Raw genomic sequence first — 16,260 nt, 5'->3', positions numbered from 1 at the left:
AAACCTCTATCTGTCCAGAACCTAAATAGGTACGTATATACCATCTTTACAAGACCTTGAATCATCTTGTTTCCCCCTTAAAATATGCTACACATTCCTTCAATCAATTTTGGGGATTTTAAAACGTTGATTAAAAAGTGCTTTTAAAACAAACATATTGTCTAACTTTAGCTAACTTTGCATTGCTGAATCAGTAATCAAAGTAAATCTGAAGTCATTTTTAAGATGTAAATATGTGATAGTTTGAATCACAGGAAATTAAGTTAACATAAGAATGCAAAGATAAAAGTACTGCAAATATTTAAAGGAAAACTTAACTTATCCATGACTCATTTTACATCCAGGGGACTAAAATTGAGGCTTTTCAGTCCTATAAATAGACTGGGTTTGCATTTTAACAACAAGCTGGACTATAGGCAGACAACATGACAGCCCTGTACAAGAAGGTCTTTAGTTTATTCTACCTACTTAGGAGACTGAGGTGCTTTGTTGTACAGGAACCCTTTCTGAAGTCACTCAATGACTCAGTGGTGGCACCAGTCATTTTGTACATGGTTGTCTGCTGGGGCAATCGCATTGCTGCAAAGGGTAAAAAGAGACTGAACAAACTCATCTTTGCTCCTTTTGCTCCTTTTGTGTGAATGAAAACGTACCTTTTGCACCCACAAAAACCTGCATCCTGTGCCTTGCTTATTGGTCTCTAACAGGGGTGCAGCAAAAGAGATTAAATGAATGCGGCATGTAAGAAAAGTGAACTCAAACAAGAGTCACAACCGTTTTTGTGATCATTTTTTATTATTTCTTATACTATTAATACTTATACATACAAAAAGAGGAGAAAGAATAAAAACTCTTGTCCCCTACCCCATACTTTAGTTTAATGCACAAACCTTCCCCATACCCAACAGTCTCGCCATAATTAAACATTGTTACAGCAAACCAAGAAACAAAACCAGTTTAGGGCTAGAAAAATTAAAGGACAGGTTCACAATTTTTTAAGTCTATCTTAGGAAATTGTCTTGCCTAACTACAATTGCCTATTGTAGTTCTTTATTTTTGATGAATAACTTATATAATATATATATATAAAAAAACTATATATATATATATATATATATATATATATATATATATATATATATATATATATATATATATATATATATATATATATATATGAGCGGTGAGACTTATTGCAGGCCAAATCTAAAATTTGTAGTTTGTGCTAACTTGCCTAGCTGTTGGTTAGCTTTAGTTAACATGTTATGTATTCCATTAAACTAATTAAAGAAAACTTTAAATAAAAAATGTCAATATAAATAGCACATTAAAATATGAATCTACTAACAATGTCCGTAAGCATCTCTTGCCATTTTTTCAAACTATATATAGTCAATTCAAGTTTAGAGTGCAATATCACACTAGCGTGTCTCAATACACTTTACAGCAATAAAACAGGGACAAAAGAAAAACAAACTACAACAATAAGTTATACAAATTTGAAGGCGATCTGAAACAGAAAACGCTGAAAGTAGTGAGTCATGTGACACACATCACATCACTACCAATGATAACAGGAATGCAGATTTTAGTAAGACAGCTATTCTGCAGCCTAAGAAACACCAAACCAAATGTGTATAGCAATACAGAAGATGCATAAAATCCAGGTAATTTTCAGGCATAGCCACACTCATACTAACATTTAAAGTTGCAATACATGACATTCAGCCACCAGACATTGCACCAGCGCCAGTATCAGGATCCCAGACCAAAACAAAAGTTTTTTTCATTTAATCAACAAAGGCGGGGGAAAAGAAAAGGAAGTTGGGACAATGGAGCCCATGAACAACATGCCATTAAGACTTACATTTTTATACTGAACCCTCAGAGAGTTGTGAATACTGTCAAGACTGACAAGTCGTTAAAAACTCTCCAGCTGGTCCAGAATGCAGCTGCACGCGTACAGACTAAAACTAGAAAAATAGATCATATTGTTTCTATTTTAACTTTGCAGCTTTGGCTCCCTATAAAATCCAGAATACATTTGAAATCCTTCTTAAAGCTCTTAATGGTCAGGCTCCATCATGGCTGAAAGAGCTCATAGTACCTTATGAACCTACTATAACACTGCAGTCCCAGCATGCAGGCCCCCCCCCCCCCCCTGTAATCATCTATATCCATTTACATTCATGTGCGAATAATGCATTCAGTAACTTAAAACTTTTTCCCCGGAGTTCTCTGTGCTGTCTCGTCTCACAGGTAACCTGAGGTTGTAGACATCGGGATGACAGGTTCCTGTCCTGGACCTACTAGCTTAAATGTTGATTTTCAATGTGCTTCTCTCTCCTCTCCTTTCTCTCTCTCCTCTTTATTTCTCATTCTCATTACAATATTACAATAGCCTAGTGTCTTGGCGAAACATAAGATTGATTAAAATATCAGCGTCAGCCGTACTAAACAAGGAGTGGATTGATTGGATTAATGCCAAGGTTTTTAACTGTTTTGTGACAGCAATTTCGTATAGTCCCAGATTTGCAATTGATCGCCAGGTCTAATGTCAATTGGAACATAATCTGATTAACAGTCAACTTTGTTACTGTTGCTGCAGAAAAAGAGATGCTTAACTTAACTTTAGAGTATTCAGATGCAGTATTTTAAAGGGAGACACAATGAGTTCTTTCAGTAGGTAGGTTAGCCGGGAAAAGCACAGCTAAGTTGGCTATTGCCATCCGTTATAAAAGTGGATTTTGTGAGCCTTATGTAGTTGTTGAAGAATATCATATTCCTGTCCTCCTGGGTGAGGGCCGGTTCTCAAGTTTTTGTTCACTGCTCCAAAGTAGTGGTACCAGTTTCCATCACTGTCCGCTCCAAACCCAAAAACATTTATCTTGAAAAACAGAGACAAGAACTTAAAGCATACAACTTGTAATTTGAATAAATGCTCCTTACAATTTTCAGTTTTTAAATTTTGTGTTATGGTGATGCACTCTACAGCATTACTAAATTGTCCCCTGAACATTTGGTTGTCATATTGTAATTACCATGTCTAAAGGTAGAGTTTCTGACTCATTCCAATGAAGGCTGGGTGTTAAAAGGAAAAGTATTGTTCAACCTGGACCCTATTTCCTCCATCATTTTGTGTCTAAGTCCAGCATTATGCAAAGGGGCTACAGACATTAGCTGCGAAACAGGCTGTAATGTAATCCTTCCTGCAGTCACTGTTTTCCAGACGAGTGAAAAGGGAAACTTTTTCAGCAGTGGGACCTGTTGCTGCCACACTGAGAAAATGTGTCCACAGTTATCCAGGCTATAACTACTACACATAGATTTACAGCATCTGTGTGGGTTAAGTTAGCCACAGATAGCCATACTAATAGCCAGAATGCTGCTACATGCAGCTAGGTCCTGTGTTTAACATTACTTTCAATGCCAGACCCATATTACAATAACAATATGAGCCTGTCAGTGGCAAAATGAAGCATTTTTCTGTGGACAAACTTTGACATACACAATGGCTTTAAAATGCTCCAGCTGCAGCACTCTCGCTTAATACTGGACCAATCTAAAAAAAATAATATCCCCATTAATCACTTAGACACAAAATGATGTGAAAATAGGGTCCAGGTTGAAAAATGCTTAAGTTTCCCTTTAAAAAAGCCTGTTTGTGTATCCCTGGCAAGTGATCTGTTGATGTCATGTGAACAATGACTATTCTCTCTCAAGAGTATAACTATTGGAAATAAACCTACCTCATCACACATGTGCATGCTGAGAGCCAAAGTCATAAATCCAGTGGATGGATACCTGCCCTTCTTTTTCAGCCACATTTCATGGACATATTTCATGAAAGCTGGGTTGAGGATCATCACCTGTTATGAATCAGACTTCAGAACCTTAAAACATTCACACATTTATGAACCAATCCTTTCTGCAGTGAATGTGCAATACAATGCAATTTATCACTGGTTGACTTCATCAGACATCTATGTGTAAGATTCATGCAAGATGATTTAGAATACTCACCAAATCCTTGTTTGCTATCCTCTTAGCAGCTTTGTTTTTACTGTTGAAGGTGACATTAATTGGAAAATTTAATTAAAAAAAATATTAAAAGTTAGCTTGCAAAACCTCAATAGCTAGTAATTGTGTGAATAATGAGATTGAGCTGCTTTCCCTCATGTCTACCTTACTTGTACACAGCTCAAATGCCTCTCCCAACAGCATATGCCAAAGGTCTGGGTCTCTTCCGTCTTTACACATTGATTACCATGTGATCTCTCATCTACTACTGAACTACAGAGGTGGTGTTATTTAGAGTAACAATTTGGATGATGATCAGAGTTTTGCTCAGTCAACTGTGAAGCTGTGAACCCACCAGGTTATCATCATTATCAAAACACAAACATTCACAGGTGGCAGTTGTGAAACTTGCTTGTGCACTAGGGTGCGTTATTGTCTGTCAGTGGTGAGTGGTTCAAGATTTAATACTGAAGATCAAAGAAATACTTAAACAAAATCGGCTCTCCTCAATGCAACTAGCTGTTCAACACAGTAGAGCATTTGGCAGCTAAAAAGCCAGATATCTCCTTTAGTTAAGTTCATTTGGTGGCCATAAACATGATAAAAAATCATGTTAATGCTGATGTTGCTCTGTCTTTGCTAGATGTGTAAAAGAGCAGTTCAGCGTTAACACACATGCCATTTTATTATAAGGAAATAATAATGTATTTTAATGGTCTGTTTACACACACCACCCCTTCACACCATCTGTCAGGGGAAGAAACTCTGACATCCTGAGCTAACACCTGTTTGTAATAAAAGTTTAATTGGATAGCACTTAAAAATGAGTGGAGAAACTGAAAGTTACTATATTAAACACCCAAAACGACACTTTTTCACTCTGTCAACTAAAGCTTCTTTATCAATGTTCCTTAGTTTTATACAGACAAATATGCAACACAATTGCTTTTTTATCCAACTTGAGTTTTCATTCATATACAAACATAAGTATAGATGATTTTTTTTATGTAAACAGATAGAGATACAGAGAGGTGCTTTGTATCTACCTTGGGGCAAACTTTTGGATGAGCCACTGTAAATCCTTTATCTTGAATGGAAACATCACAAGATGAGTGGTGTTGTCCAATAAAGTGGAACTCTCTGGATACATCACACGATGAGTTGTTTTGGTCCCAACATCTTTTTCATAGCCTTTGATAGGGCCACGGTTCATTCTGAATACAGTAATACATGGGGGATATGAATTGAATATCGTGTAGTTTAAGGTCAATTATATGGATATCAATGTTATTTTAGATTTTGTTTTGTGACAGTCCATGGGCGTCTTTGAGGTGTCAACATCACTGTTCAAAGTAGATGTAACGGGGGCAACAATGGGTTCTCCTTTTTTTATTAAGAATGAGCAGAGATACTGTGGAATTTCATCTAAATCTGATGATTTACCTTATTACGATATCATGAAAATCTATCAGAGGTCCATAATGTGATCCCTTCAAATTGCCAGAGTTCCCCACCACAGCACAAGTCCTGCAGCGGTCAGGGCTGGACTCTATCAGAGGTGGAATAGGTGGAAAAATCTCAAACAGGTTTTTCACTGTCGTATTGTAGAAATCGAAGGGGTCTTTATTCGACTGTAGGCGCTGAAACACAAAGAAGAAAAAAAGATTGATTATACTGAAGCCCTGGGAGGCAAGTGAGAAACAAAAAAAATGTTCCTGCAGATCTAATTAGTAAGTCAAAACAAATTTCTCTCTTGTTTTTATGACTTAAGAACAGGTGAAAAAATATTGGGTTTTTTTGGTCAGGATTTGTCTTTCTGTTTGTTATTGCAATACTCATTTCGGTCACAAGAGGCCACAAGGGCAACACTACCTCATGTTCTTTTCCCTTCAGTCTTTTTAATTCTAGTTGAGTTTAAATGTTTCCAAGCACTCTAAACACAGGATACATATACTGTGTGTCAATAAGTTATGTAACATTACTTTTATGTCTTTTATTGGCTAAAAATATCATTCAAATATGGTCGGCCAACACCACAGCAACCGTCAAGAGGGCACAGCACAGATTGCACTTCCTGAGAGTGCTCAGGAGGTACAACACTGAAAGGAAGCTACTGGTGGCCTTTTACCAGGCAACCATAGAGAGCCTGCCAACTTACTGCATGACGGTGTGGTATGCAGGCTGCTGCAGACAAGACAGCGCTCCAGAAAGTGGTAAAGACTGCAGAGAAAATCATAGGCTGCCCACTGCCTTCTCTGGAGGACATTGCCACAGCATGCTACCTCAGCATCAAAGACTCCGCTTATCCGGGTCACCACCTCTTTGACCTTTTGCCCTCTGGCAGGCGCTATAGTTCGAAAACTCAAACCTCCAGATTCAGAGACTGTTTTTTTCCCCCCAAGAAATTTGTACTAAAAAATAAGATAAAGAACTACGGCTAATGTCATCCACTCATACTGCTTCACATCCACACTTTACTTTACTTTACTCTGATGTGCAATATACATTATTTGTATTATTTGTGTGTTTTATTTTATTTAATATCATATGTTTTATTCAATGTCCTGTGTTTTTATATTCACACCACAGAGTAGGGTTAGGGTTAGGTATATACATATATATACACACATATATATGTATTTAGCTGAGACTGAGAATCAAGTTGATGGGAGACAGCTGTGCAGAATTGAACCACACCCCCACGCAGCACAGAATTGGTGAACACAGGGGTATGTGCTTTTTATAACCCGACACAGGTTTATGGGAAACTGAGAGGGAGAAGGGGGCTTGGGAAAGTGAACTTGGGAAAGCAAATAGTCTCTGATACGATATGGAGTTGGAACTGCAGGGCTGAGGTACGGGGCGACAGAGTGAGAGTGTGGCCAAAGACAGGAGACCACCTGGGGGGACCGCGGACGAGGTGGAAATACTGTTTCCAACGGCCACTATACGATAAGTATAGTTTCTCCACTTTTCTATACTGCAGACTTTTACACCCCATTTTTAAAGGACCGTTATTCATTGCGTTTTATCCTTTTATCATCATTCATCACAATCCTCCCTTGCACTGCAATTTCTTTAACAGTGGAAATATTTAAGTGCTGGTATTTAAAAAAACATCACACTATTGTGACAATAATAACATCAGCAAAAACGACAAAGAACACTTAACAATTTACAATGAACAGGTTCCTTTTTTTTTTTTTTTTTACTGCAGACCAATATGTTTTACTGTGTTTATAAAAGCTGCCATTTACCTTCCACCAGTTGAAAACCTCTTGCGTAGTTTCATATTCTCTTGACAAAAAGGGCTTGGGAGATGCTTTCATTATCTCCCGAAAGTCTGGGTCACCTTCTGTTAAACATTTTTCACAGGCACAAAGATTTGAATATATAGATAAAATCCGTGATGCAGATCCAGATCCAGATCCAGATCTATAAAACACACCGATGGTGGTGAGACATAGTATGGTAATGAAAACCGTGATTTTTCTGGAAAGCATCTTGGCAGCGTGATGTTGTTGAATGAAGAACAGATCTGTGGGTACAATGAGTGATGAAATATACAGGTGAGATGAGTCATGAATGTGACAAAAATGAGAATATGCCAACAGCAGAACAAATGACTTGTATGACATGTGTCCGTATGATTCAAAACAATGAAGTTGTGCCAAGAATACAGAGATATCTTTAAATGATTGCATGTGGATCATATCTGGAGCATATCTAGATGCTTTATACAAGGTCAAATACTAAGCTAGCATTTCACTCATATAGTATACTGTGTCCACATACATTTAATGATGCATACGCATGAAATAAAATAACTACATATGTCTTCATGCCATACATTAAAATATGTGGACTCAGTATTTGGCTAACATATAACCAAATCTGTGGCATCACTGTTTGTCAAGTATATATGGTGTACAGATATTACACTATCACACTATATATTGACTTTGATATTTCATTGATATGAATAATACACAGAGCGTATCAAACGTATGAATTGTTGGTAATGATGTGCACCATGTCGGAGGCAATAGTCAGTATTTGTGGTATGGTAAAATACGGTGTCCTGGTACATCATGTGTTTATCTTATAAAGATACCTGAACTAGAATACGACCAAGTCTGCTGCATATCAGTAGTATTCCTCAAAGGTTTGAATTGTTGGTATTGCTGTGCACTGCATGCATGCATTTATCATATGGTAAAATACAATGTCCAGGTACTTCAATTGTTTAACTCACGATATCCAACTATGAACTCCTGACAAATATACAGTATATTACATTTGCAAAATATTGCAAATTTCCCCATGGTGGGACTAATAAAGGAATATCTTATTATTTCAACAATATCATTCATTCAAACATATGATATGAAGTACAAATTAATTGGCTTAGAATTAAAAGGGCATATCAATGGGGTTTCGTAAAGATTGTGTATCAACGTATTTATTTCAGCAACTTGGGTGTCATTAATGATGACCAAATAACCTTTAAGGTTCAACTGGTCTCTATTGCTCAGTTGTATCGATTTGCCCTATACAATGACAACATGAGGAAAATCAGACCCTGTCTGAGCATGCAGCACGGACTCTGGTAATATCACGCATTGACTACTAAAACTCCTGACTGACAGGCCTTCCTACATGTACATTCAAAGCTCTGCAGAGGATCCAGAACGTGGTGCCGCGGCTAGTCTTTAAAACTCTGACAGTTGCATCATATTAACACAGAGCAACCAGCAATCACCACCTATTCATGCAACACAGGAATTAAGTCAAATGAACTCTTCAACTATAATAGAGTGGAATTAAGAGATTGGATGTGTGCCATTAGATCATGTAGCAGGCCAAGAAGTGTGAAGAGTGAAGTTAAATGCTCATTTACAAGTCTATGTTTATATTCATGGGCTCTACTGGAATCTCTTTGCATGATTTGCAGTTCAAAAAATCTCATTACTACTTATTTATCTTATACTGGTCCTTTTATGCAGCGCGTTCAGTCTCTGTCTGAAACTGAACCTGGCTGTTTTAGTTCCTGTCTCTTTCAGGCCACTTTCCAATAAGTCCAATTTGTTCTGAACTACTGGAAGCCTTCCTACTATGCAAACTTTCACTTGGCACCTGAGGCTACATCAGCAAACAGTAGTAATATGATTTAACATGTTTAACCTTGTAACATGAAACAAGCCAAAACAAGATCTGATTTATGAGGCGACAAGGCAAACAACACATGGAGCGTCAGCAGCAACTTTATAGTAACAGAGCAATGGGCACGCTTGACAAATGTCAGCACATTGTAAAAGTATCAAATGAAGCATTCAGGGCAGTTTGAAGCCTGGGCTTTTGACTTGCAGGGAGCATTTCTAACCTCAAGTATAGATATTTCACTATGTGATATATTTAAAATCATAATATATGTAAGAGAAAATTACAAAACGCATTATATGGCCCCTTTAAGTAGATATTAGAATTATATTTGAATCTAATCCTACCCCAAGAAGGACCTTTTTACATTTGCATAGAAAAAAAAAGACATTAGGAGAGAGGACAGAAGACATCATTTAAAACTCAGAAATATTGTTATTTTACAAAAATATGTTTTTTAATTATTGAGATAATGGAGGTTTACAATTACAGCAATACAACTGGCATAAAGTTTATTTTATAATCAGTTGAGAAGCATTTTTCATCATCAGTGTTGGGTGTAATGCGTTACATTGTAATACGTTACAGTAATCACATTACATTTATCTGTAACGCAGTAATGTAACACCTTACAGTGTCTACATTCAGTAATCACATTACAGTTACCAAACAAACTATATATAAACAATATATAAATATTCAAAGGTGCGTTTCATGCAAGCTTGGGCAACAATTGGCTGAACTCTCATGCTAACACAAAACTAGTAACGAGACACTCACGGACACACAGTGATGCTAAAGCTGAGTGTATGCCGACGCCAACCAAGCAGCCAAAGACTGTGTTTTGTTCGTTTGTACGGTGGAATCTCCGTGTTTTAGAAACAAACTGAGCATCAGACAGGAAAACTGTGGTGAGCTATCTGGACCTGTGTCATGGAAACGCCATCTAGTGGAGAATCTCTTGCCTAGCCTGGCCAGTCCGAGGAGAAACCGGTTGTCTATATATTATTTTGAGGCATTATTTGTACAATATGGTGTTATGATGGCCGAGACTCATTATTTTAATTGTTGATATACACGTCATCGCCGGCGTTGCTAAGGAGTAATGCAATAGTAGGCTAATTGATTACTTTCCACAGGAAATGTAATACATTACATTTTGTGAGTAACGACCCCAACACTGTTCATCAGTAAGTCAAGCTGTCTCTATGTGATGAAGCTTTGAGTTTAAACAAATCAATTCCACATCAGTCACTTTTACTCTTCAGAGATAGTTTTTGAGATGCAGACTGATAGATTTCTGTTTCCATCCATTAAAGAGTAACTAAGGTGAGGTAGAGGTTTTTTGGGTTTTTTTAACCACAATAAAGCCCTGCACATTACTTGTTTTGCATTTAAAACCTGTATGTGGACAAATAGGTGTGACCCAGAATGTTCCATCATCCTGCTTCACTCTGATGCTGATACTCTCTCTGTGTTTGTAACCTGTTTTTCCACAGGCATGGGACCGGTTATTTACATCTTGAGATAACCAACACGGGGCCACTGTATTGCCAGCTCTGCTTAAGCGGAGAAGGTTGATGTAAATGTTATAGACAGTGCTCATAAAAACGAATAGTGTACAGCCAGCAGGTAGAATGATCACCCAACTCTGCTCTACAGAGCTTTATAGTCAGTTGTAGCTCATTGTTTAGTTTAAAAAATGTACCATTTTGGTTCTCTGTTTCTGGCAGCAGTAGGCAGCTGTTTTCATGGAAACAGCCCTAAAAATCCATTGCACACTATACTTTACCTGTTTTGCACAAAAAGGCAAAAAAGACATAATTAGCAACTAGCTGGTGAACATAATAGAGCCAAATGATGATGTGTCAGTGTAGTGTTCACAACCTGTTTTATTGCCCCCAAGTAGCCAAATAAATTAATGCATTCAAGTTTAAGTTTAATGCCACTTTCATATCATATTTATAGGACTATAATTACAAGCAGTCAAGTGGAGGAAAATATCCATGTCTTAGTCTTTGTAAAGAGGAACTTTTCTCATAAAAACAACCCAAACTCATCATGGTAAACTGAATTTCAGTAGCTGGTAGCAGAAACTTGAACGCTACACTGTAACAACACCAACTTGATTAATGTTGAATGAATCAGTATGTTGTATTATTGATCCAACTGTTTGCTATATAACTGGATGAGACAACACTTCACATTGTGCTCTTTAAAACTAGTAAGAAACGTATCGAACATATTCAAGTTTTTTCTTTTTTAGGAAAGCACTAGTTCTATGAGATTTATTATCAGACTTGCTCATTATAATAATAAAGGGCATAAGTCACTTAAGCAAAATGAATGTAGAATAAACGTTATTTCAATTTAGTTGTATATACATTTATATTAATTCAGACAGTATCTGGGAGAAATAAGTATTCATCTTTAGGCTAGTTGCTCAAACATACTATGACATTTGTATTTTATTTATTATTTGTATTGGATGCATCCAATCAAACTGCAACAATTGAAAATAAATGGTGAAAAAGCAAAGGAGTACTGGTCGGATATAACAAAGGTACTTTTCTCTCTGTAAGTGATTTATCAAATAGTTTTTCAATTTGTGTTAAATGTCTGTGTTCCTTAAATCATTTGTCATGAAAAACAGAGCAGGTGGACCCAAATGCAAGCAGGGCTGCAGAAAAAAAGGAATTGACAAAACTACGCAAGAAATCCAACAAAGACTGAAAATACTAACAAGAACTAATGAGTGTAGGCTGGAAATGATTGGCTGGAAGGACACTAGAGACAGGGCAAGGCTGACGCGACTGATACATGACAGGTGTGAAGGCTATGGGAAAAACACTAAGGGCAAAGAAGGGCTAATGAACCTGATGCAGGGGAAGTGTGAGGAGGAGCACATGAGGAACACACAGAGCAAACCAAATGACTAAAAGGATCATGCAAGAAATGCACTACAAAGAAAACAGTCCACAAACATGATTCCATGACAGAAATAGTGTTATACAAGTGAAGTACTGCACTCTGTGGGGCAGTGGGGCTTACTTAGCTAGGCTTAGCTCCACAGAGATGCCATTCTCTTTCATTCTTAAAAATAACAACTCTGTACAGAAGTCTGTGGGACTTCTGTGTTACTTGATTTATTACCTCAGTAAACAGTGATGAGTTGTCTCAGTGTCAATTGCTGGTCACATCAGGTAATTTCTCATCGCTTCTGACTCAAACAAACAAGATAGCGACAGTCAAATACAGGAAAGGAGTCCATAAAATCAGTGGGTGACATCGCAGTACGTCCATTATTCTTATACAGTTGTGTACACACCTGTATAAGAATACAGGAACAGCGCTAGGCTGTGAATTAAGTTTGACATAACGGCCAAACAGGACTGCACTTCTGGTGCCTATGAACTGCTTAAAGTCAGTGACTCCCAGTTACATCCTTGTTTAGCGATACCCGCTAAATACACATGGAAAGCATGTACAGTTTAAGTTAGATTAAGATCTGCCATACTTTTTTTCTTATGCTAGGCATGCATTCTAACTTACCCCTTTTCTGACATTTTGAAGCCAAACAAGCCCTTGCCAAATAAGTTCACACAATGCTGATTAAGGCTATCACTGCCAGGTAAATGTCAATGTCAATTTTGCATTATACTGTCTGTGGCGACTTTCCTGCGCTATCACACCAGTAATAATGCGTTTTACGTTAACCAGCAATGATTGGTTTGCGACTATCCAACAAGGCTGAATTGTCTTCAGTACACCCAGAATTATGCACTGTAGATTTCATATTTAGCAGTTGACACCACACACTCCCCAGACCCTACCCCATCAACCACGATATAATGAGGATTTCAGTCATTAATGGTGAGAATCTGCAGTAAATTGAGAATCGTACATATGTGTGGTATTCAGAATAGGAAAACAGGCCTATTCATTATAACTCAAAACAAGGTCATATTATTTGATCAGCTGATTGAATCATATACTGGAATATCCAAAACATATCTCAAAGTTCTCTATCATGGAGACCACACACTTTCCTAATAATAGCAAACATATAACCTATGAGGTAAGACATTTTGGTAGTATCATGTAATATACTGACACCGGAAAATAAGTGGCAAAGATCAGTGGCGATATAGAGTGTGTTAAAAGCACTGTATAAATACAAAATGTCATGTAGTGTCTTCTGTCAAAAATATAGTTTAAGGTGCATCGTTGTCACATAACACTGACAGTACAGTACATTCCAAGCATAACCTCGTCATAGTGTTACCTACACAACAACATATAGATATTCGATTTCAACAAGGCAAGTTGTTTAACAGGACTGACTAACAGGATTTTGCAGCCGAACGTTTAACCTTTTAAAACACTACAATGCTTCGCTGTCACTTACACTAAAACTTACACGTAAACCATCGGTTCAAGTGTGTTAAGATGTATCTTTTATTTTTTCTCTTACCTGTCGAGAGGTTACGTGGATTAACAAGCTGGTGATGTCATTTAATAGGCTAAAAAAAAGAAAAAGACAAAAAAAGAGCGCTGTGGTAACCTGTGCAATGTCAACTTACATACTAACTGATGAGCAGCTGGCTTTCTGCCATAAAGGGAGGGTTAAGGGTTTGACAGTGTGATATGAGAACACTGGATCTTCCCAGTAAGGAATTATATGTCTTAATTTTACATGAGAAATGTTTGACCCTGTTAGAAAGCTTATTAAATAAAAAGAATGGCCAAGTCTCAACAGATGCTTTCACTTGGGGCACATTAATAAACCATTGCCAACCTATGAGGTAAGATATTTTGGGAGTATCAAAAAAAAAAATCACACATATATATATATAAACAGAAATATCAATAAATTGCACAAATCCTATATTACACAAATACACAAATAATAATTCACCTTGGAAGTGAGAATACTGGTTTTATATTATTAACGATTTCAGACACAACCCAGCAAAAAAAAAAACTGCCTGTGAAACTACATATTCACAGTATGGATTGTGGTTTATTTGATAGTTTGACTGTTTTTACATTTTGCATCATTAAGCTACCACACAGTAAGGTGCTAGATTCCCAGCTTCAGTTGAGAGACCTGATGTCAACCTAACTTTGTCCACAGTCATAATTGGGATACCACTCGCATAAAAACGCTTTTCCTGTTTTTAAAGTTTGGTATTTGTGAATTGCATTTCACAGCAGAAATGTGACATATTCATGTAGTATTACGCCTACACCTGACCACAAGGGGTCAGTAGCGCTTGGTCATCAGAGATAATGATAAACTGTGTGTATGTAACCTGCTAGAAAGGCAACACAATTGGCAGTGAATGAGACGAAACCTGGTGATTCACTTTGGAAGGAACTAACTTACGTGATATTCATCAGTCACAACGGAAAAAATATCTTAACTCATATTCTAATAATGTCAAAGTGGTCCCAATCGGGAGATAAAACACGCTTCAGGTCTGACATATTACAGTGCTGAGATCGGAGAAGAGGATTTGGATTTAATCATATCTGAGCCATAGGTCGAAATATTAGAGGAAAACCATCTCTAGATTCTGTTATATTTTGCACACCATGATCTCTCGAGTTTAGACATGACTCTCTGTCCTTCTGTCCTTTTTGATGACTCTCTGTCCTTTTGAATTTGTTCAAAAATAAGGTCTTTCTTACTGCTTGTTGTTCTGTGTAACTTATTTCCCCCCTTTACCTTTATCTCAGTAAAGCGTCTTGTGTGCCCGTTAAAAGCACTGTATAAATAAAAAATGACTACAACTTTAAATTATTGTTTTGAATATTGTTTTTGTCATGTAGTGTCTTCTGTCAAAAAAATATAGTTTAAGTTGCATCGATGTCACATAATACCGACAGTAAACAACAGGGATATCCCCGTCAGTGTTATGACAGACAACAGCATATCTGATTTCTACCGTGTAAGTTGTTTAACAGGACTGACTAACAGGATTTTTTTACCCCAACGTTTAACCTTTTAAAACACTACAATGCTTCGCTGTCACTTACAATAAAACTTACACTTAAACCATTGGTTCAAGTGTGTTAAGATGTATCTTTTATTTTTCTCTTACCTGTCGAGAGGTTACGTGGATAAACAGGCTGGTGATGTCATTTAATAGGCTAAAAAAAGAAAACGAATGGAAAAGAGCGCTCTGGTAAGCTGTGAAATGTGACCACGCATACTAACTGATGAATAACTGGCTCTCTGCCATGAAGGGAGGGTTAAAGGGTTGACAGTAGGCAACGATATGAGAACACTAGATCTTCCTAGTAAGGAGTAATATGTCTTAATTTTGTATGCGACATGTTTGAACCTGGTAAAAGGTTATTAAATGTAATAAAGTTAAATTAAATGTGTATTTATTTTCCATTTAAATACATTCACCTCTTTTTTTCTTTTTAGCTCTGTATAATATTTTGTGGACATTGTTTGATTGTGTTATTTGTAGTTCACATGAAATAAAATATGATGACAAAAAAAAAATGAAATATGCAGTGAGGTTCAGGGAGGGACGCTAAAGTGATGTTATTATTTTTAATTTAGTAACATTTTCTAAAGACCCTGAAAACCTATTTATTTTCTAAACTATTTATTTTTCAATGTAAAGCACCTCCTGGAGCTGATTTGTGATTCATTCATGTGCATGCACCGGGCAGCCGTATGGCTCCATCTTGCGTCCGGCGCACAGCGGATGTGTCTTTGTTATTTTCCCCCGACGCAGTTCTCATCTAAATAGCAAATGCACTTGCACCTGTCTGTGCACCCATAGGCGTGTTGATCTCAAAATGAGGTGTGGTCAGGCGCATTGGTGGCGCGTTGCTATTTTGAGGCCGAGGAAAGCAATTGCGCTACTGACAAAAAAACCCAGGTCTGAAGTCACTGAAGCATATTTCACTGTTATTTTAAGGATGCATTATCAATATCATAATAGGCCGGTGCACAATGCGCGTACACACACAGGGACAGGCAGCGGCACACAAACATACCTTTTTAAACCTTTTAAAAACTTTATTGAAGTTCACACAAACATACAAATAAATAAA

General features: G+C 37.1%; 1 protein-coding gene across 1 annotated transcript; it reads right to left on the bottom strand.

The window, feature by feature from the left end:
* Positions 1-2,655: 2,655 nt before the first annotated feature.
* LOC133996584 (CMP-N-acetylneuraminate-beta-galactosamide-alpha-2,3-sialyltransferase 1-like) lies at positions 2,656-15,324 on the bottom strand. Its single transcript, XM_062436189.1, has 7 exons — positions 15,288-15,324; positions 7,278-7,558; positions 5,464-5,660; positions 5,067-5,234; positions 4,024-4,063; positions 3,750-3,869; positions 2,656-2,887 (listed from the first exon to the last, which is right to left on the bottom strand). The coding sequence occupies exons 2-7, from the start codon at positions 7,521-7,523 to the stop codon at positions 2,720-2,722; spliced, it is 939 nt and encodes a 312-aa protein (XP_062292173.1). The 5' UTR covers positions 7,524-7,558; positions 15,288-15,324; the 3' UTR covers positions 2,656-2,719.
* Positions 15,325-16,260: the final 936 nt, after the last annotated feature.

This window comes from Scomber scombrus, chromosome 16, assembly GCF_963691925.1.
Source record: "Scomber scombrus chromosome 16, fScoSco1.1, whole genome shotgun sequence".
Taxonomy (NCBI): domain Eukaryota; kingdom Metazoa; phylum Chordata; class Actinopteri; order Scombriformes; family Scombridae; genus Scomber; species Scomber scombrus.
The sequence above is the reverse complement of the archived record's forward strand: the minus strand, read 5'-3'. Positions and strand labels throughout refer to the sequence as shown.